Source organism: Equus caballus, chromosome 7, assembly GCF_041296265.1.
Source record: "Equus caballus isolate H_3958 breed thoroughbred chromosome 7, TB-T2T, whole genome shotgun sequence".
Lineage (NCBI taxonomy): Eukaryota > Metazoa > Chordata > Mammalia > Perissodactyla > Equidae > Equus > Equus caballus.
This window is the reverse complement of record NC_091690.1, coordinates 20726667-20753791: the sequence shown is the minus strand read 5'-3', so window position 1 is coordinate 20753791 and position 27125 is coordinate 20726667. Positions and strand designations below refer to the sequence as shown.

Sequence of the window (27125 nt, the reverse complement as noted above, 5' to 3'; positions counted from 1 at the left end):
TCACCTCCCGTGATTGTTTTCTACTCTTATATGTATTTTCTGAGTCAGTTCTTTCTGATTTATATTTTAGAGCTATTGTTTTTGTATTTTTCTCCTTTAAAGAGACTTCAACTATTTATGGAATGAGGTGCAATCTAATTAACCAAACAAAAATAAAGGGCAGAAAGACCGTAGCCTCATAACGTATGAATCATGCACTGTACATCGCTCCCAGCATGCCTCCAAAATCACCCTTTTGGCATAAACCTAGACAGATAAAGCAAGAAAACCAGATGGCACAGGAAACCTCTCTCTGTGCAAAGAAGCAGCAGATGAGGAGAGTGCAAAGAACTAAGGACTTTCCTGAATTAGCAGGGCACAGTTAGGACAATCAGTGCCAGGAGCAGGAGAGAACCTGAAAGTGGCAAGCTGCTGGGAGGTTACATAGGGCTCAAGGTTAGAGTTTTTATTTTTTGTATATGAATGTTTTTCCCGAAAGTACTTCACCCTCTTTATAACCTTCAGTTGTTCCACTGTTCTATTTTCTCAACTCATGAGATCCCTCACTTACCTCCCTCCTGAACTTGGATCTTGTGGTCGGCCACTTCAACTCTGATCTCTCTGGCCACAGCAACTCCTATATGCATTTGACTTTCTACCATTCCAATCCCCAACCTGAGTCATTCATACTGTCTACTTTTTCTCCTCCTGGGTTGGAAAGCACTGCTGCTGACTGTGCGTCTACCGGAGACTCCCTCACTGCTAATGATCGACGCTTTTCTTCATCCCTTGACTATCATCTGAGCAGCACCAGCTGCTCTAAACCTTTCCCCACAGTGCAGTGTCTAATGTACTGCTCTTTCCCTGATGTCTCATTTGCTACATCACGGAATGAATTAAGTCTCTTCTATATTAACAAATTCATCTTCCTTCTATTTCACCCCAAAGCACCTCTGTAGCCATATCCTCACCATGAGCTCTAATTCTGTGACTGTACTTGGGCATATCTTCTCAGAGAAGGAGGAATTCCTCTCTTCTAAGCTAACCATTCCATCTGTGCTTTTGATCCCACTGCCTCTTGTCTACTCTGTGACCCTGTTTCACCAACTATCTCTGCCTTCCTGCCTGTATTCTTTTCGTTTCTAGCTTCTTCAAACACCAAGACCACCACCACAAACAAAACCATGACACAATACTGAATTCTATAGACCCTAATTATTCCTCAGTTCTTTCCTTCTCTTCTCCTTCTACCTTGAAAACCTCAAAATAGTTTTATAATACCTTTCTCCCTTTCCTCACCAGCCATGTGTCCATAACTCCTTGAAATCTGGCTTTATCCCCAATTTATTGAAAAGTACTCTCTTCAAAGTCATCTGTGATGTTGTAATGACCAAATACATCCCCCTTCATTCCAAGCTCCCTCCCCTTTGGCTAATCAGGACAGAAACTTTTCTTATTTCTCAAGATAACTCTTCTACTTCACCAATTCCACTTCTGCTTGCCTTCTAAATGAAGGCAGAATCACAACGCACTTCTTAGCCTTCTTCTCTGAGATCTCATTATTAATTACAGATTCACTCATCACTTCTGTGCAGATAATTCCCAAATCTATACCTCTACTACTGAACTCTTTTTTGAGAGAAAAGAATTTATTGAAGGATAATTTATGTACAATAAAATGCAGATTCCTATGGCGTTACTTAGATGAGATCTGATAACTGTATACTCTGTATAACCACCACTCAAAACAAAAAAAAAAACCCATTTCCATCACCCAAGATAGTTCTCTCTTGCCCCTTTCCAGACAAGTCTCCTGTCTCCCTAGAAAGAGTGAAAAGAGACAACCCCTTTTCAACTTCTAGTACCATTAATTAGTGTTGCCTGTTCTAGAACTTCATGTAAATAGAACTAAACAGTATAGACCCTTTTGTGTCTAGCTTCTTTCCCTCAGCATGTCTGTAAGATGTGTTCGTGTTGCTGCATGTATGAGTAGTTCACTCCTTTTTACTGCTATGTCGTCTTCCACTGCATTACTATTTTTCAGGATACATTCTCCTATTGATGGACATTTGAGCTGCTCCTGCTTGTGAAAAAGGTTGCTATGAACATTCTTGTACAAGTTGTTTTATGGGCACTTATTTTAATTTTTCTTGGGTAAATACCCAGGAATGGAATTACTGGGTAATAGAGTAAATATATGTTTAACTTTGTAAGAAACTGAAAAACCGTTCTCCCAAGGGGTTGTACCGTGTTACACGCCCACCAGCAATGTATGACAATATTAGTTGCTTCATATCCCCACTAACATTTAGTACTATTGGTCTTTTAAATTTTAACCATTCTAGATGATAAGCAATGTTATCTCACTGTGGATTTTAATCTGCATTTCTCTGATGACTAATAAGGTTGAGTAATTTTTCATGTGCTAATTTGTCATTTATATATTTTCCTTTGTGAAGTGTCTGGTTCCAGTCTTTTGCCCTTTGTTAAATTGGGTTGTTTGTCTTTTATGTTGAAGTTAAGCTGTCTTTTGACTGTCATTTGCTTCCATATCTTCAACTGCCAACAGCTCGTATCAAACTAAAAGTCCTGATGTTATCTCCAACAGCACATTTAAAATCTAATTTGTAATTTTTTAATTAGGAACCAGACCTCTTTATTGCTGTTAACCACATCACAAATATTCTTCCATCACACTTGCTTTAAATCCTAACTCAATGTTTTCCTCTTGACAATCAATAAGAATTCTTGGAAGGCAGTGGAGTATAATTATTAACATACAGGCTTTGAGATTGCATGGTTCAAATCTGGACTATGCCACTTATTTGCCGTGTAACTTTGGACAAGTTACCAAATCTTTCATTGCCTGTTTTACAAGGTTTTAGGATTTTAAATTAAAAAATCAGGTAAAACCCTTTAAATAGTACCCAACAAAAAGGGAATACTCAATAAATATTACTTATTATTTTTAGAATGGAAATACCTTTTGCTTAAAATTTTTCTCAAGATTCTAACAACTAACATCTTTTTTGTGTGTGTGTGTGAGGAAGATTAGCCATGAGCTAACTGCTGCCAATCCTCCTCTTTTTGCTGAGGAAGGCTGGTCCTGAGTTAACATCCGTGCCCATCGTCCTCTACTTTATATGTGGGATGCCTACCACAGCATGGCTTGCCAAGCGGTACCATGTCTGCACCCGGGATCTGAACCGGTGAACCCCAGGCCACCGAAGCGGAACGTGCGCACTTAACCGCTGCGCCACTGGGCCGGCCCCTAACAACTAACATCTTAATCTAGGCATTCAGCCTCTTACCCCTAGACAATCAAAATAGTTGCCTAATCGGTCACTTTCCTCTTCCTCTAATTCAGTCTACACACCCCTGCTGGATTTATCTTCTTAAAAAGCCCTTATACACAAGATCACCTTTTGGCTCACAGATGTCCATTCTAACAAGTAATCCTAACCCTTTATCCAAACACTCAAGGTCTCCCACAACTGGTCCTCACACACCTCTCTAACATGCGTCTCTTACATATAGAAGCAGGGAAAGAATTCAAAACATATTCAAGAAATTATGCCTAAAATAGCATATTAAAAAAGCCTGAAGCAGCAGTTTAAATATATTACTTAGGGAAATGGAGGTAAATCTAAACTAATCAGCTAAAAGAAGAAAGTGGGTGTCTATGATGAAGGAAATAGGAGTGGGAAGGAGGATGGGAAATCGATATTTTTGCGTAACAAATCTTACGGTTATTTGACTTCTTACACTAGTACACGTTTAACTTTTGTAAAGATAAAAACTTAGAAGACAGAAATACGAAGATCAAGAGAGACAGCCAGACAGACAGAAAGAAAGGGTAAAAGAAAGAAATTAGATTATTAACTGAAGCAGACAGCTTGCAATTTGGTTGTCCATACCCAAGATAATCTGTAGACCTATGTAAGGAACAGTTGGGCACATCTGTTTACTTAGTGGAGCTACTCTACTTACAGCTTGAAGAGTCTGGATTTTATCAAGTAATCAATAGGAAGGTTACTGAACACAGTAGTAATATAATATAAATCATATTCAGGGAAGACTAAATAGGAATTATACCCGGAATGTACTTGACTAGAAAAGAAATAGGAGGTGGTAAAACATGAGGTGTTTACTAACTGAGACATGAGGTGATAAAAGCCTAGATCAGGGTGATGACTGTGGAAACAGAAGGATTTAATTTCAAGTCATTTTTCAAGAACACAGAGTATAATCTGCCGGCCAACTAAATATAAAAACTAAGGGAATGAAAAAAAAAAGGAACACAATGCCCTTCAGCACAGAGTAGGCACTAAAGGAATACTTCTAAAGTCAAAGAGTAATTCCAACGTTACAAACACAAAAAAATAAATCCTAATATATATTTCTTAATACATAGTTCAATGCTGTTTATGTGGTTCTTTTTCATTTCAAGTCTCCAGTAGACTTAAAACATTTTTGGCTCAAAATTCGCTTAAAATCGTATGCATATTTTTCACTACTTGATTAATGTTCCATGGACTGCAACTTCTCACTTCTATTTCACTATCCTCATGGCTGCATGTCAGAAACTGGCTGTCTACCAGACTGTTCTTTGCTTGTACCTACCTGAATCTATAGTTTACTGTCTTATCTTCCATATTTAACCTAGGTATTTTACATTAAAAATAAACTTTATACATTAAAAATCCCCAAATGCTGCTTCAATTTATATAAAACAATATGATCCAAACTTTTATCATCAAAGGTCTTAGCAAGAAAGAGCAATTTAGAACATTCTGTTTTCATACAAATGACACCTAACAGGTAACAACCATTTCTAGTTTACTCATACAACGATAGCCTGAAGCTTTAAAAATATTCCAGTGGGGAAAGACTTAAAAATCCTTTCCTTGAACCCACTGCCCTTCTCAACTACTTCCCCATTTCTTTTCTCCCTTTTTGCAGCAGAAATCCTTGTAAGGTTGTCTCTTCTGCTCTCTCCATTTTTCTTTTCTCATCTGCTCTTAAAACCCTTTAGTCTAGCTTTTGGCCCACCTGCTCCACCAAAACTGCTGTCACCAACTGCTAAATACAATGGTCAATTGTCATTCTTCATCTTCTTGATCTATCAGCAGCACTTGACACAGATGTTCACTCCATCCTCCTGAGGACACTTTCTTCACTTGGCTTTCAGGACACTACATTTTCTTGGTATTTTTCTGTCTCCTTTGCTGGTTCCTCCTCTTTCCCCAAACTTTCAACATTTGAGTGCCTTGGGGATCAGACATTGGTCTCTTCCTTAACCATACCCACTATTTAGGTGGTCTCCATCTGTCAAGAAATCCTACTGATTCTACTTTCAAAACGTTTCATGAGTCTGATCACTTAGCACTATGAACGCTGTTACTACCTGGTCTGAGCCATCACTCTCTCTCACTGCAACAGCCTACTACCTGTTCTCCTTGTTTCTATCCTTGCTCATTACAATCTCTTCTCAATACAGCAGACAGAATGATGCTTTTAAAATGTTAAATTAGATACAATCACTTCTTTGCTCAAGCCCCTCTAATGGTTACCTAATTTTATTCAAGGTAAGAGCCAAAGTCCTTATAATGGCCTACAGAGTCCCCGAATATGCCCCACTCCTGCCTCCCATTTACCTTCTGACCTCATCTCCCACTATTCTGCCTCCTTGCTCACTCTTGCTCTTCCCTCTTGCTTGCTTCTCTACCAGTACACTGGCCTCCCTGCTGTTCCTTGAATACACCAAGCACACTGCTGCTCCAGGGCCTTTGCATTTACTCTTCCCTCTCCTGGATCACCCTCTTTCCCCCCATCTATATGACTGTGCTTTCTAGTCTTTGCTCTAATGTCAGTGAGGGCTTCCCTGACCACTCTATTTAATACTGCAATCAACACTTTCACTCCCCATGTCCCGTTCCTTGCTTCATTATTTCCATAGCACTTATCACCATTTAATATACTACATAATTTACTTATTTTGTTTATTTTCTCTCTCCCCACACTAGAAAGTAAGGTTCAAGAGAACAGGGATTTTGGTCTGTTTTCTTCTTTGCCATATTTTTTTTGGGGGGGAAGATTAGCCCTGAGCTAACATCTGCTGCCAATCCTCCTCTTTTTGCTGAGGAAGATTGGCCCTGAGCTAACATTCATACCTATCTTCCTCTATTTTATATGTTGGATGCCTGCCACAGCATGGCTTGTTAAGTGGTGCGTAGGTCAGTGCCTGGGATCCAAACTGGTGAACTGCGTGCGGGCCCTTGAAGCACAGCACATGAACTTAACTGCTACATCACCACGCCAGCCCCTTCTTTGTTGTATTTTTTCCACATAGAACAGTGTGTGACACATAATGGTTTCAATAAAGACTTCCTGAAAGACTGACTGACTGAATGAATGAATGAATGAGTGAATATAAGAAAGAATAGGAAAGAAAGAAGGAGAAAGGAAAAGAACAAAAAAAAAGAAGAAAGGAAAGGAAAGGATGAAACTTGACAAAGCAATGCAACAATTAATATGGTGTAGCCAGCACTGTAAACCAGATTTGCTTGGCTTCAAAGCCCATATCATTCCCTTATAGCATCAGTTAAGAAGCTTCTATTTGAAACAAGTATCTTAAGAGTTTAAGTAAGCTCAATAAACATTAGCATAAAAAAGGGAAAAAAATAAGTAAAAGAAGCAAGCCAACTATCTTTCTTGAAATACAATTAGAAAATTATTCAATCAGAACTATTTATTTAGAATTCAACCATAAATAATACATTTTTCAAAACTACAGAAGTGTATATAATTCTCTGTTTTTAAAATAACTAAAATGAAAGATAATTTTGAGAGGATCAGAAACTTCTACTTTTGACCAAGATGGAGTAACAGGGATCAGATATACTCTCCTGCCTGAAACAACCCACCCCCAACAAACAAAAACAGACAAAAATATATGAGACATTGCTTATAAGACAGTGAACATTAGGCAAAGAAGGAGAGTGATCCCCGAGAGACAGGAAATAAATTAGGTGAGGCCTGTGAATGCCCTCAACTAAAGCCTTGAGAGTGTCTAGGCTACAATGTAGGGAGGGGGAACCCAGGCAGAGCCCAAGGAAGTCCCTGAGTTGAAAAGACAGAGCTGAGAGTCTAGGGAAAACAAGGTAAACAGAGGTCACAAAACAGACTACGAGAGAAGGGCTACACACAGAAAAATCTCCAAAGATCTGCACAGGGCCCTCCTTGGACATTCAGAATATCGACTGGCACACACGTGTGAGAAAACTACCTGAGGCCACAGAAAGAACTGTCTGACAGGGTTAGAGAGAACAGTGCCCAGCACCAGAAACAGCACCTGCTCCTACTGGCCAGGCTAAAAAACACCCAGGATTCATGGGGCATTTGGGTAGAAAACTCCAAAGTGGGACATAGTTAGACCTAGACTGAGCACTGCTCCAGTCATAAAAGGAAGACCCAAATAGATCAAACTATTTCCAAGTAACTTAACTACATCCCAGAACAAAGATCAAGACAAGTTATAGGAATATAAAAATATGTGGCAACCAATAAGGTAAAACTGACAATGTCTGGCATCTGATCAAAGACTACCAGGCATGTAAAGAAGCAGGAAAATATGACCAAAACTGAGGAGAAATATGAACCATTCAAAACTGATGCAGAACTGCTAGAGATGTCAGAATTAGGAGACATGGACATTAAAAATTTTGTGTTGGTTTTTTAAAAAGGCCCTAATCAAGTTTATAGAGCTGAAAACTACAACGTCTAAGATGAAAAATACATTGGATGAGATTAATGGTAGATTAGATATTGCAGAAGAAAAGATTAATGAACTTAAAGCCACAGAACTAGCAACTATCCAACGTGAAATATCAAAAGAGGAATTTTTTTTAAATGGAAAAGAGCATCAGTGGGCTGTGGGACAATTTCAGACAGCCTAATATATGTGCAATTGGAGTCTCTGAAGAAGAGGAGAGATGGGTGGGCCAGAAAAATTAGTTAAGAAAATAATGGCCGGAAATTTTCTGAATTTGATGAGAACTGTACATTTACAGATCCAAAAAGCTCAATGAAGACCAAACATAAGAATAATAAAGGAAACTACACAAAGGTACATCGTAATGAAGCTTTTGAAATCAGTAACAAATGGCAAATCTTAAAAGCAGCCAGAGAAAAAAGGCACATTACATGCAGAGGACTAAAGAAAAAGATGGTAGCAGATTTCTTGTCAGAAATAAAGCGAATGAGAAGACAGTAGGACAACATCTTTAAAGTATTGAAAGAAAAAAGTCAGCCTAGAATTATATACCCAGTACAAATATCTTTCAAAAACAGACAAAATAAAGATTATTTTAGACATACAAAAGCTGAAAAATTTCAGCACTAACAGACTTGCACTCCAAGAAAAAATAAAGAAAATCCTTCAAGCAGAAAAAGAATTATACCAGATGAAAATACGTATCTACGTAAAGAACAAAGATGAAAACATGCATCTACTTATGGGGATATAGCAATGGTAACTCCAATGGAAAATATATAAGATTTTTTTTTGAAAGATTTTATTTTTTCCTTTTTCTCCCCAAAGCCCCCCAGTACATAGTTGTATATTCTTCAGTGTGGGTCCTTCTAGTTGTGGCATGTGGGATGCTGCCTCAGCATGGTTTGATGAGCAGTGCCATGTCCGCACCCAGGAAACCAACGAAACAATGGGCCGCCTGCGGCGGAGCACACAAACTTAACCACTCGGCCACGTGGCCAGCCCCAAATATATAAGATTTTAAAAAAATACTGAAATTCCTTTAAAACATAATTAACTTCTTAAACAAAAATAATGACACTGTATTTTATGTTTTATAAAATAGGTATAAGTAAAATGTATGACAAGAACATAAAGGCCAGAAAGGGCAAAATAGAAGTATATTATTTTAAGGTTCTCATCCTGCATGTGAAGTGGTGAATATTCCTTGAAGGTAGATTGTAAGTTCAAGATTTGTACATGAACAGTCACAGCAATTCATGTATAATAGCTAAAAACTGAAACAAACCCAAATGTCTATCAACATATCAATGGATAAGCAAATTGGCGTATTTTCATATAATAGGCTACTGCTCACAATAAAAAGAAATGACACATGCAAAAAAATGGATGAATCTTAAAATAATTATATTGAGAGAAAGAAGCCAGACAAAAAAAGATTACATACTGTATGATTATATTTATATAAAATTCTAGAAGACACAACTAATCTATAGTGACAGAAAACAGGTAAGGAATGGCCTGGTGGTGAGGTGGGGCAAGAGAAAGGGACACAAAGAAACGTTTGGGAGTGATAGATATCTTGATTGCAGTGATAGTTTCTCTCATATACACGTGTGTATGAAAACTTATTAAATTATACACATTAAATATGTGCAATTTATTCTACGTGAATTATTCTTCAACAAAGCTGTTTAAAAAATAATTTTGGACTTAAATTTAGGTTAAAAAACAAAAATATTTAGACTATCTACAGTGTTCTGGCTCCACAGAGTAAAAATAAAAAAGGTGAAAGCTAGATTTAATATTTATAATTTTTAAGGGTTAGAATGGATCATAGAAACCAATTAATCAAATACTTTCTTATCAGAGATAAACGAACCAAGTCCTGGAGAGGTTTAGTGACTTGCTGAGGTCTTACAGCTATAGTTAATAGCTTACTAAACTGTCAGATCCACAGTGGCAGAGACTGTGTTATTTAGGTCACCACTGTATTCCCTAGACCTAGTACAATGCCAGACACACAGTAGGAGCTCAAGAAATATTTGTTGACTGACATTTCCCCTGGAAAGAAAGGTGAAAAGGAAAGAAAATCTCCCTTGCAATATGACTGAAAGCCTTTCCCTATCTTTGATTCCCCAATCTCTTTAATGCAAATGAGAGAATTAAGCATAGCTTCAATATCATAAAATATAAGAGAGTAAATCATATTCCATATTTTTAGCTTACTGGATATTTTATTATATTCTAATGCTTACAAACTTCTAATTCATTTACCAACTCTTAAACAAGTAGAAGAATTAACAGAAAATACTCCATTCATGAAGATTAATGACGTTTTCAAATTTAAAAAAATTTAAAGAAAAATACTTACCAAAAATTTCTCCATTTTTGGCATATTCTGTCACAAGGTACAACATATTTTTGGTCTCCATTACCTATTGATAAATAATTCCATATTAGTCTGACAGGAAAGGACTGCAATTTACTATAACATTCTATGGAGTTATCTAAATTAAAATGAATAAAAGTATCAAAGTTATGAACAATTCAGAAGACGATGAAGTTTACAAGATTGACAATACCCTCATGCTAACACTGTGGTGAAAAATCTCGATCCTTGCTCTTGCAAGTGTGGCCCATGGACCAGCAGCAGAACCAGCACCTCCCAGGAATCTGTCAGAAATGCAGAATCTCAGGCCTCACCCGAGACCTGACACAGAGTTTACATTTTAACAAAAGCCCCAGGTGACTGCTAGGCTCAGTTGTGAGAAATACTAATATAGGTTAACAGGAATTTTGAAGACTGCCTTTTCACCACCTTCTCACTGACTTTTCTAGCCCTGCGATATGGTAGACTCTGTGTAAGAAAAGAAAAATAAAAGAGAAATCAGTTTATCTGGCCTGGAGCCTAGCTAATCTCACACAAAATGTGATATTCCTCCTACTATACTTTCATATTGCTACAAAGTATTGTTATTTTAAAACATTGTTCAAAAGCTTTTTCATAACTCCAGTGCTATACACTTTTATTTAAATTAGTTTTTCTAGGTTCAAAGAGGAAGCGTGTCATTGTCACAAACATGATTTTTCTTTTTTTTAAAAAGATTTTATTTTTCCTTTTCCTCCCCAAAGCCCTCTGTACATAGCTGTATATTCTTTTAGTTGTGGGTCCTTCTAGTTGTGGCACGTGGGATGCTGCCTCAGCATGGTTTGATGAGGGGTGCCATGTCCACGCCCAGGATCCGAACTGGCGAAACCCTGGGCAGCCGAAGCGGAGTGCGAGAACTTAACCTCTTGGCCACGGGGCCGGCCCCACAAACTTAATTTTTCAAACTACTGAACTGAAAGGAAACTAATTTATAGATTCAAAATGAGTGAGTTTTAGATTTCTTCTCTGTAACACTCTTTCTCTTTCTACTTTCCTGCACATGCTAATAATGTAAAATTTAACTGCTACCTACTGAAAGGCTGAAAACTACTTTTGCTCTAACATATAGGTTTAGGACTATCCCCTATCAGGCCAGAAAACTAAGAGCTACCTACAATTTGGTTCTAAACAAGTCAAACAGTAAATCAATTTAACTGATTATTTTGTTCAAATAAAGATAGAATTATCATGTGAACCACAGTAGTTTTAACCTCAGGTTGGCTCACGGTTCATTAGAGACTTCTAAGGATGTGATTAGTTTTTTATAAGTACCCTCTTTAGGAATATTAAAAAATACATAAATGAAGCTTAAAAGGAGAAATATTCTGATATAAATTTGACCTAAGAGGCCCTCTGCGTTTTTGAACTTTAGAAATTGTTCTGAGTGGCACACCATAGTCTCTCACTCTTAGCTAATGGTAATGCTAATGGTCTCCAATGGTCTCCCCACCTTTTTAACTGCAAACCTCTACCAATAGAAAGTTGTTTAGCCAAGTATACATATGAATGCACATATGCATACACGTGTATATATACACACACATATGTACACGTATTTATGAATATATACATACAGAGACACAAATTACATATTTGTGCCACTGTGTAAATATATTATGTACATTAGAAAATGCCCACAAGAAGATAAATATAAAAAATAAACATAATCAGAAGTTCTAATATTTTCCTTTTTATACCCCAAAGGACACTTGTGCTAACCATTTGAATGCATTCAGTGGTGTGCTAGCACTAGCTTTGAGGAAAAAAAAAGGCCCTGACTTGTAAACCAATTGTAAACCAAATTTATACCACATTCTGTGGTGTAAATACACCTACCATCACTGATTTTGAGCTACTAACACGATGTTTATCAGCTTACAAAACTTCTGAAAATTTAACAATCAGCTCTCACAAACCAACATAGGCTGAGACCAGCATACTATTTGGGGCACACATCATACTTTGCAGATCAAAGTCACAGGCTGGCATATTGTAACACTGTAGTTTAAAAGTAGTTTTCCGTGGGCTGGCCCAGTAGTTAAGTGCGCACGTTCCACCTCAGCAGCCCAGGGTTCGCCGGTTAGGATCCCTGGTGCAGACATGGCACGGCTTGTCAAGCCATGCTGTGGCAGGCGTCCCACATATAAAGTAGAGGAAGATGGGCACGGATGTTAGCTCAGGGGCAGCCTTTCTCAGCAAAAAGAGGAGGATTGGCAGTAGTTAGCTCAGGGCTAATCTTCCTCAAAAAAAAAGTAGTTTTCCAAAACAGAAATTCTACATATCAATGACTAGAAATGTAAAAAAAAATGTTTCGTAGTAGATTACCATTCTAAAACATGAATTACTCTCTAAAAATCTGAGAAAAATCTTACTTTTAAAAAATATGCCTTACACTTGAAGTGGGTGCAGTTTATTTTACAAAAACTATATCTTAATAAAGTTGATTTTTTAAAAAATGGCTCATTTGCTTTATCTGATAAAATAACCCAAACAAAATATAAGATTTGGCTCTAGGTACTTCAGAGCATGCCACTAAGTCATATACTATTTTAGCCTTTGTATTTCATAAAACACAAACAGTATATTTTTTAAATAAGCAAAATTGCTGTATCTTCATTAATGGTACTGTCACCAAACCCAGCAGGTTTAAGCAGGGTGTCATAAATGCCCAACTCTAAACTTTTTAAATAAATAACTGAGTCTGAGCGAGAACTTAAAATTAAGCTACTAGTAGTTTTTGATTTCCTAATTTTAATTTAGATATAGAAAAATGGATGTACTGAGCTTAATAAAGGCATATAATTATCTAACTAACATAAAAGAGAAAAACTATGATGCAAAATAGAGAAGTGGAAGTGAGAAGCAGAGAGAGGTAGAAGGCTGAGTCATACCTGATAAAGTTTGATTATGTGAGGGTGGTCTAACATTTTCATTATTTGTACTTCTCGGTAGATTTTCTCAAGGTTCACTGCATCCAGCTGAGATTTATCTATAATTTTTATTGCCACCTGCATCCCAGAACAAATAAATAAAATTAGTACACAATGGTTAACAATTTCCAGTTAAGAATCTTTTCAATAAATGACAACTGAGACTTGGCTGTAGGCTCCTATGACGATGATGATAACTAGTTACACCCAACGCTCATTCATTCATTCAGTAAACATTTCTTCAACATCTACAACGTGTAAGGCACTGTGGTGGATTTTGTTTGAGAGTGCCTTCAGCCTACTAGGAAGAATAACCCTGCGAAGTTACTTTAACAAACATATTTCTCGTTCAGTAGAACTATAATGCCTTTTTACTCCATTTATAAACTGAAGAAATAAAACGTCAGCAGTTTCAACTAGTTATCATCCCACTGCAGAGTAACTATAAACATATGATCAGACAAGTAGAAGACAGTTTCTGTTGTACTGAAACACAATTTTTCTAGAAAAGCAAGTGATGCTTCCAAAGACTACAGATGTTATCTTTCTGGGAAAAAAAGCTAAATATAAAGCATTAAAATCCATCTACATGAAAAAATACCAATTGGATTAAATTTCATTTTAAAAATCAAAGTGCAAAAACCTCAAATGTTAGTATTTACCCTAAATTTTGACTTCCTTAAAGGAATTTGATTTCAAAAAATGTGTCCTCTGCCTGTCATAACGAGATAGGAACCCAAACCACTCCAAGGGTAATAATTTGAAGGAACTGCATTTGAAGGTGAATAACTAGGTAGTCATAAATCAAAAATCAAGTAGTTTTTTCATGCAACCAAAAAGAACTAATTTTTTAAAATTACTAGATATTTGGTTAGGAAATAAGCCATTCTGATTTACATAAAATTTTCAGATAATTGGGAACCACTCAAACTTAATTATAGTAAGTTCTGAAGAAACTCTAAAATGTTCTTCACATTCTACCCAAAAGTATTCTGAACACAACTGTCTTACGCTGCTGTTTCAGGGTAATTTTTAATATCAATTGTTGTATGTGCTATAAATGTTTAATACTCCTAAAATGTATCCAAGAAAATAGGACTTAGCTTGTCAATTCACCTAATTCCCTCAGACTTCTGAACAATTAGTTTTTTCTTCTCTCCTTACGGCTGCTGTGTCCTTTACTGTTATCTCTTAAAGCTCTACTGTAAGGTTTCTCTCTCACTTTTCTCTATTTTTCATTTGCTGTCTACAGCTTGTTTCCTGGTTTGAATTAATTGTAACCCTCATAATAAATCAAGCTTCTCAGAGGAAATCAGATTACTAAATATAATGCTTAAAACTAAATTTATTGCCTAAGAAGAAAGAGGGTAGCTCCTTCTCTAGGCAGTAGAGTGCGTAGGTTTTGTGATAGCTATTTTCATTCTGTTTGGTGGTATTTTATGTATTTCCATAATCAAAATATTTTAGAAACTAAAAGGTGCTATACTTTGCCTGATACGTAGACTGATTAATATCGTACTTGCTATTTGAGGACCACTGCAAACCTAAATATGTTTAAAACAAGCCCTCTCCCCAACTAGGAGCATGAGAGAAGACAGTTGCAGTTACTTTGAATAACTTTGGGTAAAAGCTGCCAGATAAAAAAGATGTGAATATTTTAATTTCCCCAATATTCCTTAGGAAGCTAACATGGAGTTTTACAGACACACATATTTTGAAGGAAATGTCTTTCCCTACGATTTCTAGATACCAGCACCCCCACCCCAACAAAAAGCTTTTATAACAAAATGGTTCACAACCATCTAATAGAAAAAAGAATTGGAGAGAAAGAAATCATGACTGAAAAAATCTCAGCATGATTACTGTCATTTAGAAAAATTTTTACTATATATAATATCTTGAGTACTTATTTAACATATTTAATGTTAAAGAAAAAGTTTAGATACTAAATACAATTAAAGCAAGGTATTACCAAGAGATATCTCCTCTTTGATATTCTTTGGGAACCTTGACCTCAAACAATGAAAAAGTGAAAAATATATAAATTACTTAATTAAATTTCATAATAATAAACTATAAACCTCATTATTTAACTTTTCTCAGCCAAAAAGTCTTAAATGACAAAATATAATTCTCTCCTCCATTTTATCTTTGGACACAGACTGTATGTATACGGACTACAGGCCTCTATATTTATATCTTTACAATTACCCCTTTGTTTGCAAGCCTGCTATAAGAGGATTATGAGAAAGCAAAGAACTAAAGAAAAAGTAAAGCATGTGTCAGCATACTCCTTATAAATAGTTAGGGCAAGTCTAACTGCTGTAACAAGTAGACCCCAAAATGTATCATGATTCAAACACAACAGAAGTTTATTTCTTGCTTATGTTGTGGAACTGGAAGAGAGAAGCTAGCAGGTGGCCTCCTCCATGCAGGCACATGAAGTGCAAGAAGGCTCTATCTTTAACGGGTGGCTTTCACAGTTACCCTGAAGGTGGTCTCCATTCTAGCCAGACAAGAGAAAAAGGCTTGGAGGAGCACTCATGACAGGTTTTTATGGGCCAGGCATGGAATTGGCACACATTATTTCTGTTCACTCCATTAATTAGAACTCAGTCACATGACCATACCTAAATGCAAGGGAGCCAAGAAACAGTCCAGTTGTAGGACCAGGAAGAAAAGGAAACAGTGGATTTTTGGTGATTAGCTAGGAGTCTCTGCCATCCTCTTCCAGGTAATTTCTTAACAATGGGACTCTTTATCAAGTACTTCCCAGAAATAGAATGATGATGATGATGACTTTCACAACTGCACAGCACTTTTTAATTTAACAAGACACTTTAACGTATTTTATCTTGGTTACTTCTTGACTTGGAGAAGTAAATGAACAAGGAGTACATCCATGAGTTGATGAAATTGAGGCTCAAAAGATGTTACATAATCTACAAAGGTGCCAAAGTGCAAGCGAATTAATGGGAAAAAACCGCAGGCCATCTAACTCCAAGTGCAATCTTCTCACTCTTTCAAAGAGCCTATTATTCACACATTTACTGAGCACCTGTTGTGTGCCCGGAATTATGCCCAGGATGCAAAAATGAACAAGATCTGATTCCTACCCTCAAGGAACTTAATAGACCTGTGAGAACAAAGAGAACACATTTTGGAAAACAAATTTTATCAACAAAAATCTGCACCTTGGGATTTCCTCAATGGTGTATGAAAGTCCCAACTTACAAAAGGGTTGTGTTCCAATTATAACTTAGATTTCTGGGAACCTACTTTCTGCACCCCTTCTCTACTTAGTTCTAAATGTGGTACCAAGGACAAAAACCTGCGCAAAGTCAAGCAAGAGACTCCGTAAATCGAAGGATCCCTTTTCGTTGTTGTTCATCTAAATTATTCAGCTCTTTTTCGTGTGTGTGTGAGGAAGACTGTTGCTGAGTTAACATCTGTGCCAATCTTCCTCTATTTTATGTGGGACACTGCCACAGCATGGCTTGACAAGCAGTGCTAGGTCCACGCCTGGGATCTGAACCTGGGAACCCCAGGTCTCCAAAGCGGAGCACACGAACTTAACCACTACGCCAATGGGCTGGGCCCTCTTTAATTCTTAATTATGCATGCAATAGCTTTAAAAAAATCCTTCAGTGAATTTATATGGAGATAGAAAAATTAATATTCCTTCTCCTAGGGGACAAAAGGAAGGTTTCCTATACAACTGTGAAGGGTGTATTAGATAAACTAGATTACTACCAAACTAAATACCATGTAAAGTAGCAACACTGATTATTCAACCTCAGAACCAGGAAAACATGAATTAAAAAAGACCAATTGTTCAACCTCAGAAACAGGAAAATGTGAATTAAGAATAATAAAATACCTAATATAATGTTATATGTCAATTATATCTCAAAAATACCCATTTTGACTTATTATATTTGCAAAGATTAAAAAGTAAACACCCTTGTGAGCTAAGATTCAATGAGATGGTCACTTTTACATACTGCTAGTAGGAATATAAAATAGGTCATAATTTTTCTAGAAGGAAATTTGGTAATCTTTACCAAGAACCTTAAAAATCATCTGTCCAATTTAGCCTAAGAATTCTACTTCTGAGAAATTATTTGAAGGAAATAATCTGAAATGATGATAAAAATTTATGTGTAAACATATTCAAGAATATTATCTTACAATATAAAAAATATAAACAATAATTGGGAAATAATTATATGAGTTATGGTAAGTTTATTTAATGACACGCTATTAAAATAGTTCCTTTTAATAATATGGAAAAATGTTTAGACTAAAATATTAAGTAAGAAATCAGGATATCAGCATAGCCTCAACACAAAGTATGTGTAGAAAAAGATCAGGAAAATCTAGATACAAATATGACAAAAATGTTATCAGTGGGTGAAAAATAGGGATTATTTTATTTTCTTGCTTTATACTTTTAGGTACAGTTTTTCCTCAGTAAGCATGAATTACTTTTCCAATAAGAAAAAAGAAAAATGAAACGGAGTTATATTTACCACATATGCTAACTTCATCTGTGAAATATTAGCCATTTTCATTTTCTTATTTTCTAAATTCTCTACAAAATGGCTATATTATTTTATAAGATTTAAATATTAAGAAAACTATATACACAGAAATGCTTCCAACAACATTAAGCAAAAAAAAATATACATATATAAAAGTAACAACTATGTAAAATACAAATTTGCAAGGAAGACAAGGGATTAAATTCAAGAGCAGAAATGAAATAGTGTTAAACTGATGGATAAAAGAAATTTTTTCATTTTTCAAAATATAATTTAATGGTAATGTTACCCTTTGATAATTTTAGAAAAAATTATTTCACTTCCCATAAAAGAAATATTAATTTCACGTACTTAAAGAAACCACACATACAATGGTGGCTTTGGGGTGCTTTGTAAGGAAGTCACACAGTAAGACCTATTCTAGCAACAAATCAGAAGAGATTAATGTATGTTTGCCGTCTCGGGTAATACTTGCTTCAGGGCTGCTTACTACTAATACACTAAGTCTACACTGTCCTTCTGAAGTACCAAGTAGCATTATCCTTACCATATGATTAGATATTTGAAATTAAAAATAAATGCACTTTTCAAGTTTATACATCAAAGCATGGGTGGAATCAGAACATACTAGCCTATCATTTGATTGAAAAGTGAATGTGGGCCTGGCCCAGTGGCATAGTGGTTAAGTTTCTGTGTTCTGCTTCAACAGCCTGGGGTTTGCAGGTTCAGATCCCAGGCATGGACATACACACTGCTCATCAAGCCATGCTGTGGCGGTGTCCCACATACAAACTAGAGGAAGACTGGCACAGATCTTAGCTCAGGGCCAATCTTCCATACCAAAAAAAAGAATATGATTGGTCTACATGAAAAGTTTCTGAAACCAGTGAGAGTCAGTAGTAAAACTGACTTGGACACTTCTAGGTACTCTTTAAGAATAATGTCAACATTTTTTCAAATTTAAAACTTGACTTTTAAAACAAAAAATTTATATAATAAAATAAATGTTCATGAAGATTTGATTTGTATTTTATAATGCTGGGAGAGGAAAACAGACAGGAGGAAATGTGAATGTCACTACACTTTGAGATCCATAAAAACTGAATTGAGAATGCTTAAGACTGTAAAAGAAGTGATCAAAAATAATCTCCTACCTTAAAAACTATTTAAACAAATCAAAAAAAAGACAACTCAATTAAAAAGTGGGCCAAAGAACAAAAAAGGAATTCACAAAAATATTTAATCTTATAAGACTGTGTAATCAAAGTAAATCAAAATACAAATTCAAATAAAAATATTATTTTCCCCTATCAAACTGAGAAAAACTTAAAAAATAATATTGCTGGTAAGCATGCATTCTTCTTGATGAAAATTCATAGGTATTCCTTTTCTGGAGGGTAATTTGGCATCTCATGCCATAACATGTGGATGTAAAGGACATACTCCGTGACCCAAGAATTCCAGTGCTATGAGACTACTCTGAGGATGAACAAAGACGTATATACAGGAATACCCTCTGAAACATTATTTTAGAAAGAGAAACAGCAAGAGAGAGAAATAGTCTAAATGTTCAATAATAAGAAATAGATTAAATAAAATATAAAGTCACATGCAAGGGTACTATTTAACCATGCTTTAGGCATTTTTTTTTAAACTTGGGGAAATGCTAATAACACATTAAGTGAAAAAACAGATTATATATATAAATATAAATAAAATATATGTGAATAAATAAGAGGATATGAACCAAATATCAACAGTGGTTATCTCTTGGTCTGGATGGTGGAATTAAGGATGTTTATTTTCTTCTTTGATCTTTTCAACAATATCTAAAATGAACATACATATCTTTTGTAATTGGAGGAAAAACACATAAATACTACGTTTACTCTAAAGAAGAACTTAAAACAAACTTTAGCATCATTTTTCAGTTTAATTCATCCAAGATTCATCTTGTTTAAAGTATTTTTTAATGTTTCTTAAAATGGAGAGTTTCTGATGAAATTCCCAAATGTCATTGTCTTTGATTCTTCTAATAATCTCAAACTGGATTATGGGCTGTTTCTCTCTGAAGAGCAGGAAAGCATTCTCCACCAATGTTCTGCATAAAGAAACTTTTACAGAAATAACTTATTTCAAAACTATGAACGTGGAAGGTAGAAGAGGTACTAGGCACACTGAAGAAGAAAGATATCTTAATGAATTTCTGGAATCCATCTGGCTTCAAGGAAATGAATCTGCCATCAGCAGTGGGCCATAAATCAAATATCATCCTGTGAATCCAAGAATCAAGGCCAGTTTCAGTTATTTCCAAATAAATGTTTTCTTAATTGCCTGACACTGAGATAGAATTTCCCAGTGGAATGAAGACGAGAACACATTAAACTCTGTTAAAGTTAAAAATTTCTAGAGAATATAAAAATTTACACAACTTTTATTTTGCACGTTTGTCTCCCTCACCCTCCTCCGAAAAGAACAGATCATTTTGAACAATATTTAGAAAAAATAATTTGCCAAATATTACTTGTCTTGGGTGCCAAGAAACTAGAGAACAATTTCTAATAATGCATATATAGTCCATGACAAATACAATTTTTATTTCAACACACAATTAAAGATCATACAGAGGCCTAGATACAAATATTAGTGATTGAGTTATTTGGTAACAAGTCCTGTTGCACATAGTACAGCTGCTTCTTGCAATCTGGAATATTTCACAGCACAAGATTAACAACATGACAACTGAGAAGAGTCTTAAAATTTTAAAGCAAAATATAAAGTTTAAACGTACTAAAAAAGTTAAGTTCTCTTCTTCAAGAAACACTATAGTAATCAGGGTGTAATATGCCCCTTCTGTTGTTTCTACTCTTGCTCTAAAAATGCAATTTTGATACCTTATTTGGAAAGCTTTAAAAACACATTTTAAGGTAATAGTTAGTTTAAGAATTATGCCTAAATATAAAAGTCCCAAACTGCACACAGAAAGCTTTTCAGTGAAGAAAAGCAATTTTCAGAGTGTCCTTGCTATCAGTTTTAGGAATGTAAATGCCCAACATCTACATGCTATTTTAATAAGGTAATTTTCAGAAACTCTGTGAAATATCTTTAAGATTTCATGGACCACACATTAATATGCTCTTTAGCTAAGCAATATAAAAGGTATGGTATTGAGGAAAACTCAACTATCTGTCACAGAAAAGGTCTGAAAATAACTAAGGATGGTTATCCCTGGTTGGAGACATTATGGGTAGTTCTTTTCATTTATTTATACTTTTTAATTTTCAATAATAAACAAGAGAGATTCGGTAAAAATACATAATTCTTTAATATAAAAATAATACCTTCTTACTTGGTAATTTCCCTTCTAGGAATTTCCCCCCAATCCCTCCTCCCCCCAAAATTAAAAGCGAAGACACAAGAGTTACATACACAAAAATCATTCACTGCAATTTATTTACTATAAGTGAAAACTGGAAATTATCCTTTTCAATAGCTAGGAAATCATTAAGTAAAACAGGATTCATCTACAAGGCAGAACACTACGCAGCTATTAAAAATGTCTTATAAAGTTATATATATAATAAGCAAAATGCTTAGGCAATAACGGTAAGTGGGAAAAAAGGATACAATTTATGTAAGTGTACATAAGATGTAATCTCAACTATGGGAAAAAAATGCATATAAAAAAAGACTAGAGGGGAGGTCAGCCCCGTGGCCGTGTGGTTAAGTTCATGCGTCCGGCTTTGGTGGCCCACCCAGGATTTTGCTGGTTCTGATCCTGGGCGTGGACATGGCATCACTCTTCAGGCCATGCTGAGGTGGCGTCCCACATGCTACAACTAGAAGGACCCACAACCAAGAATATACAACTATGTACTGGGGGGATTTGGGGAGAAAAAGCAGGAAAAAAAAAAAAAAGGGAAGATTGGCAACAGTTGTTAGCTCAGGTGCCAATCTTTAAAAAATAAAAAAAAGTTTAAAAAAAATACTGGAGGGAAATAATGCCATAATGTTAAGAATGATTTATTCCCATTGGTGGAGGAATTACACAGGTACTTTTTGGTGCACTATACTCTTTATATTTTCTACAGTAAGACTATATTTCTTTAACAGTCAGAAAACAAAAAACAGTTTAAGGGCACAAGTGACTTTTCTGGAATTTTATTTAACAGACAAAAAGCAATGAAAACCAGCCATACAATTAGTTAGAAGGAAAAAGTTCCTTGCTAGTACAGTATTAACAAAACACTACTCAAGGACATTCATAGCATAGCAAACTAGCAACCACTATTGCCTAAAATAGTTCAACAGTCTCAATGCTATTATTCTTTCCTCATTATGTTAATTTTATAAAATTAGATACTCTAATTCATAAACCACAAACCAGTACTACGAAGTTTTTATGAAGTATTACATTAGGAAGCTGGATTCTGCCACCACCTGCCTTCCCTTTTGTGTGCAAAATTTACACAGAGATCTAACATGAGAACACCGCTTCATATGATGATGTAATTATATTTCTCAAACAATGTTAAGCTATTTGATAGATTAGACCAAAATGAAGATCTCTTTTGTCTACTGTTTCTTTCCCCCTAAAGGGAAAACAGTCTTGGATCTCCCAAGCTCTGTAGAAAATCTATCATTTTTGAGTGTTATAAAACAAGAGACGGAGACAAGCCAATTAAAAATAAAAGGCTCCAATTGTTCATCACACAGATGTTTAAACTAAGCCCCCAAATTTCCTTCAGGTTCAAACTTGGGAAAAAAAGACTTCCAACTTTTAAAACACACAAACTTACACTGATGTTAAAGCATACCATATTGAAGAAACTTTGATAAGCAGTAAATATAATCATATTTTGCTGATATTGTTTTTTCTAGCATATTAATTGTTCTGACTGTAATTAGTAGTGTAGGATGTTCAGTAATGAGAATCTAAAATAACGTTAAATAAAACAAAGTTTCCACTAGCCACATGATTTATGGTATTTGAGGCAGTTGCTGTATTCATCAAAGACACAAATATTTATCCAGTGAATGAAGGAAGAAAAAAATACTGCTTAAAAAAACCCCTCACTAACAACAAATAGTATACTTTAAGAAACAACTGTATCTGTGCCAGTAGCTAAGCAATTCTTAATGCAAATTACCATAAAAGAGCACAGAGCAACTTTATAAAACTTGAGATCTACAAGAACTACTTTCTTCACTAATTACCTTGCTATTTCCCTCACTCCTCTCAATTTTAATATCTCCAATCAAATTACCACACCCACCTACCCATCTTAAATTCACACTATTTCTCTCTATATGTTAAGGACGCCTTTTTTAGAAAAGCACAAGGGAGATGGGTTCTGTGGACTCGAAATTTCAGCTTTTAACTTAAATCATTTTACACACATATACTACACACACAATTCAGGATCCGAGTGCTCCTTCATGATCTGACTTGTGCCTTCAGTTACAAACGCATTGATCTCACTCTATCTGATAGCCAAACCATGACACTGCTCCACAGCGCCCCCTAGCTCTACCAGTGGTATCAGTTTAAAAGGGATATCGTTTGAACTGTCAACCTCAAGAGAAAGTCAGTCATATCAGCTCCAATTAAGCAGTTTTTAAATAGATACAATATTACCTAAATTTGACCTAATAAATAAAAGCTGACAATTAAATCTTGTAACTAATACTGATAAGAACTGATGAGAAAAACAAAACGAACTGATGGGTTTGGAATTCAACCACATAACAATACAGTTCAAAAGTTCTGTAGAAGCTCTGTAATGCGTAAGCTGTTTGATTTTTAGACAGTCATTAAGCAAAGACTCATATAAAATACACATTGAAAATACCTTCTTTTCATGTAATTTAAGGGGAAATGGCATGGCATTAGGCCATGGTTCTTTAGAGGAATGCAACCAATTTCTTTCTTCATCTTTAAAAATGCTGGGATCAGACTGAGTAATCTCACTATAGTCACATTATTTATCATTACAAACTTAATCTAAGTTGCTAACACTGGTAAATTTGTGAGAGGAAAACTTACGACCTTGGTCCTGATGCTAAAAAATAAGTTAGATTTGAGCTGAATGAGTATCAGTAGGGGAGGGCAAAAAGTGAAGATGACACAATGACATATACCCCTTCTTTTGGAAACGGACTCTTTCACATTAAGCAAAACTTCTAAGAACAAAAGCTACAAAAATCACTCAAGTTTTCAAATGCCCTTCGCCTTACACGGCCATTCTGGAAAAAAAAATGTCCTACATTATTCCATATTCAAACTCTGGTACATTCACACTAATAAGGGCAAAAACTGAAAAGGATGTAAACTGAAGGCAAAAAAACTGAGAAAGGATGAAACTCCAGACCAACTACCATAAAGCAGAGTACAGTACGTCAAAAACACAAGGTTTTATTCTAAAGAATGGTTTTGTTTCTACCGTTTTTCTAAAGTATTTAATTTGCACGTCTTAAAATAGAGACCCTGAGGAGAGCAGCTTGAGGCAGTGGAAGGAAGGGGGGCGGGTTAGGTAAGAACAGAGACTTGTGAGAAAATATGTGCGGTGCATTAGAATGTGCAATGGATGGGGGGATGCTGGATTCACCGTCAGAAGGCAGTTGAAGGCTTTATGAGTAGAGAGGCACAATCTGATGTGGCTTAAGGAAGGCGTATTCACAGCCAGAATGTACACCTGGTAAAGGGACGACCCAGGATAAGAAAGACTAACCCATCAACCGTGCAAATGCAGAGATGACCATTTTAACCAGTTCCATTGTCTGGAGTATTAGATGGAAATGCCTCAGGCACGAGACCAAGCTAGCCTGACACCAAATCCCAGACACTGTCGGGCAAAAGGAGGGAGACAACATGGACAGTGACCGTCCGGCATTCCCGGCCTCGGGGGCCCCTTCTTGGCGGGACCGGGGACGGGAGCGAGGGGAGCCAGGGTCCCGGGGGCCGTGCGATGCCCCGTCCGGGGAGCCCGAGAGCCGGCGGTCCCCTCCTCGGGGCTGGCGACGGCTCTCCTCGAGCAGCCCAGGAGCACGGAGACTTCCCCTCCCACCCCACCCCCAGCCGAAAGCAGGGAAGACGCGGAACTTGGGCTCCGGAGCGGAGGCCACAGACCAGGTCACGGCCCGGGTGAGAGGCTCCGGGCGAAATTCCGTGCGGCCACCGGGGGTGGCGTAGGGAAGGCAAAGCCCCGGCTGCCCGGGTTTCCAATCAGACGACACTCGGTCCGAGCGACCCGGCCCCGACCCCTCCGGCGCTGGCCGACCCCCTGCACCTCCTGGGTCCCCACAGTCCCGGGCCCTCTCGCCTCAGCTGGTGACCCGGCCTCTCGCATCTCCCCAGGCCCCCGCTGCAGCCGCCCCTCTCGGTAAACAGCTCCTCTCCCGAACCCTCGCCTCGGACGCTCCCGCCGAGCCCCGGGCCGCACCTCCGTCTTGGTGATCCGGTGCCGCCCCAGCTTCACCACGGCGAAGTTGCCCTTGCCCAGCGTGCCCTCGATGTCGTAGAACCCCACCCGGACCGGCCCGCGCTGCAAGTGCCTCGGGCCATCCGCCATGACCATGCTGGGCCCCGCTGCTAGACACGGCGGACTGGAGCGCGGGCTGGCGGGCTGGCGGGCTGGCGGCGCGGCTGGGCTCGGGCGACGGCCGCTCGGCTCGCTCCTCCGCTCGGTCCCTCCTGCTCCGCAGGGCCCAGCCAGGCGCGCGCCGCTGCTGACGTGCGTCGACGTCAGGGGGCCGGGACAGGGGGGCGGGGGCGGGACCGGGCCTCGATTGGTCACCATGGCGACCGGAGCACCGCAGACGTCGGCGGCGGGAGGGAGGGAAGACGGGCGGGGCCTGGACGGCGCGTTCCTTCCGGGCTCCCGCGCCTTCAGCTCTCCCCGCCGCCTCGCCGCTGCCGGGGGCGGGGTCGCCTCCCGGCCCGCCCAGTTCCCCGGCCACCCAGCCGAAGGGCAAGAGCGAGCCCTGGTGGGCGGAGCGGGGGCGTGCAGCGACCTGGACCCGGCTTGCAGTCCCCCTCGCCCGCCCCGGCATTCTCCGCCCACCCGCGGACCTTCCCGCCAAAACCTCTCACCTCTGACTACAGCGCGTCCTAAATTTGGCACGGGCAAAGAACTGGCTGAGCAATGCGTTGCTCACAGGCTCCTTTCTTTGTATTTTTTTCTCGTCTGTTTCTATATAAATCTCTCCACATTTTGATGTCTCTGAGAAGTCATTCTGACAGCAGCAGGGTCGCTTATAGAATCACAGAATATCAGCGCTGAAGAGACCATAGAGATCACCTTACCTGGGGATTTGGAGCCTCGAATGGCCTTCGGAGCTTCGAATCCCCTAAAATGTACGCGAATTTTTGCTTGAGCTTGTCTCTGGGGAGATGAGACTGTAGCTTTTATCAGATTCCCAAACGCGCTGACGACCCAGAAGAGGTTAAGAAATAGTTATCTGATGCAATTTCTTTTCAGATGAAGAATCAAGCCCCAGTGAGGGAATTACCTAGGTCACGCAGGTAATGGTAGAGTTAGGATTGCAAATCACCACACCAGTCTTCCACATGGTGATTCAAGGAAACAAGTAAAGCGTTATTTTAATATTTTGAAGTATATTACGTGGCTCCAGATCTGGATTTCTAAATGCCAGTCTCCACTAAAAGGAACCAGAACCTTTGGTGAAATGGCTGATTCCAGGGCAGAGAGAGGGAAACTATAAAATACCCTTAAAAGATCTTGTGCTAGAAAGCAAGATTTTCAAAGAATGATGAGGACATGTCAAAAGGAAACAGGAGCCTCGACGTACCAAATCTGGGACAATTTTAGCATCATGAATGAATAATGATAGAAATGGATTACAACACAATGAGTTTTAAAAAGAACCCGTGAGTGCATACTTATTCTTAAAATATTAAATAAATAAAGGGGAGAGAAATGACAATTCTTGTTGACAGTGGAATGGCAACTAATGTACATAGAAGAAACGATGAAATTAGGAAATCACCATTTTGCAACCACTATAGTAATAATTGTAATAATATAGTAATATAGTATATTTGTAATAATTGATTCAGATAGAATTCTCAAAGATGCTAAAATCATTGAGTGAAAGTTTGCTGGGTAACAGGATATTTACACAGTCTCAAAGTATTTTCAGATTTCTTATTCATTACAAAGGGATAAAAACCATACCTTTACAGTGGAGAAATCTGAGAGACACCACCGTAACCAAATGATCAAAGTTAATGTCACCAATTATGGGATAAAATGACATGATGTACCTCTTGATGTGAGGTACTGAGAGGAAATACAGTTTCTCTTTTGCAATATCCCTGTCAAGAATACATACTTTGAATCTAATCACAAATAAACAATCAGAAAAATGCAAATTGAGAAATTCTACCCCACCACTGGCCTGTCCTCTTAAAAAATGTCAATGTCATGAAAGACAAAGAAAGGCTG

At 37.6% G+C, this 27125-nt stretch overlaps 1 protein-coding gene across 3 annotated transcripts in view; it reads right to left on the bottom strand.

The window, feature by feature from the left end:
* SIK2 (salt inducible kinase 2) overlaps positions 1-25552 on the bottom strand; it is a 121407-nt gene extending 95855 nt beyond the window's left edge. For all 3 annotated transcript variants that reach the window (XR_290540.4, XM_001500043.7, XM_070272767.1), the window contains exons 1-3: positions 25101-25552; positions 13076-13192; positions 10128-10191 (exon numbers count right to left, since the gene is read on the bottom strand). Coding sequence is in view for 2 of the 3 variants with exons in the window: in XM_001500043.7 (XP_001500093.4) it covers positions 10128-10191; positions 13076-13192; positions 25101-25457 (538 nt within the window). In the remaining variant the exon portion in view is untranslated. The remainder of the gene's footprint in view (positions 1-10127; positions 10192-13075; positions 13193-25100) is intronic.
* Positions 25553-27125: the final 1573 nt, after the last annotated feature.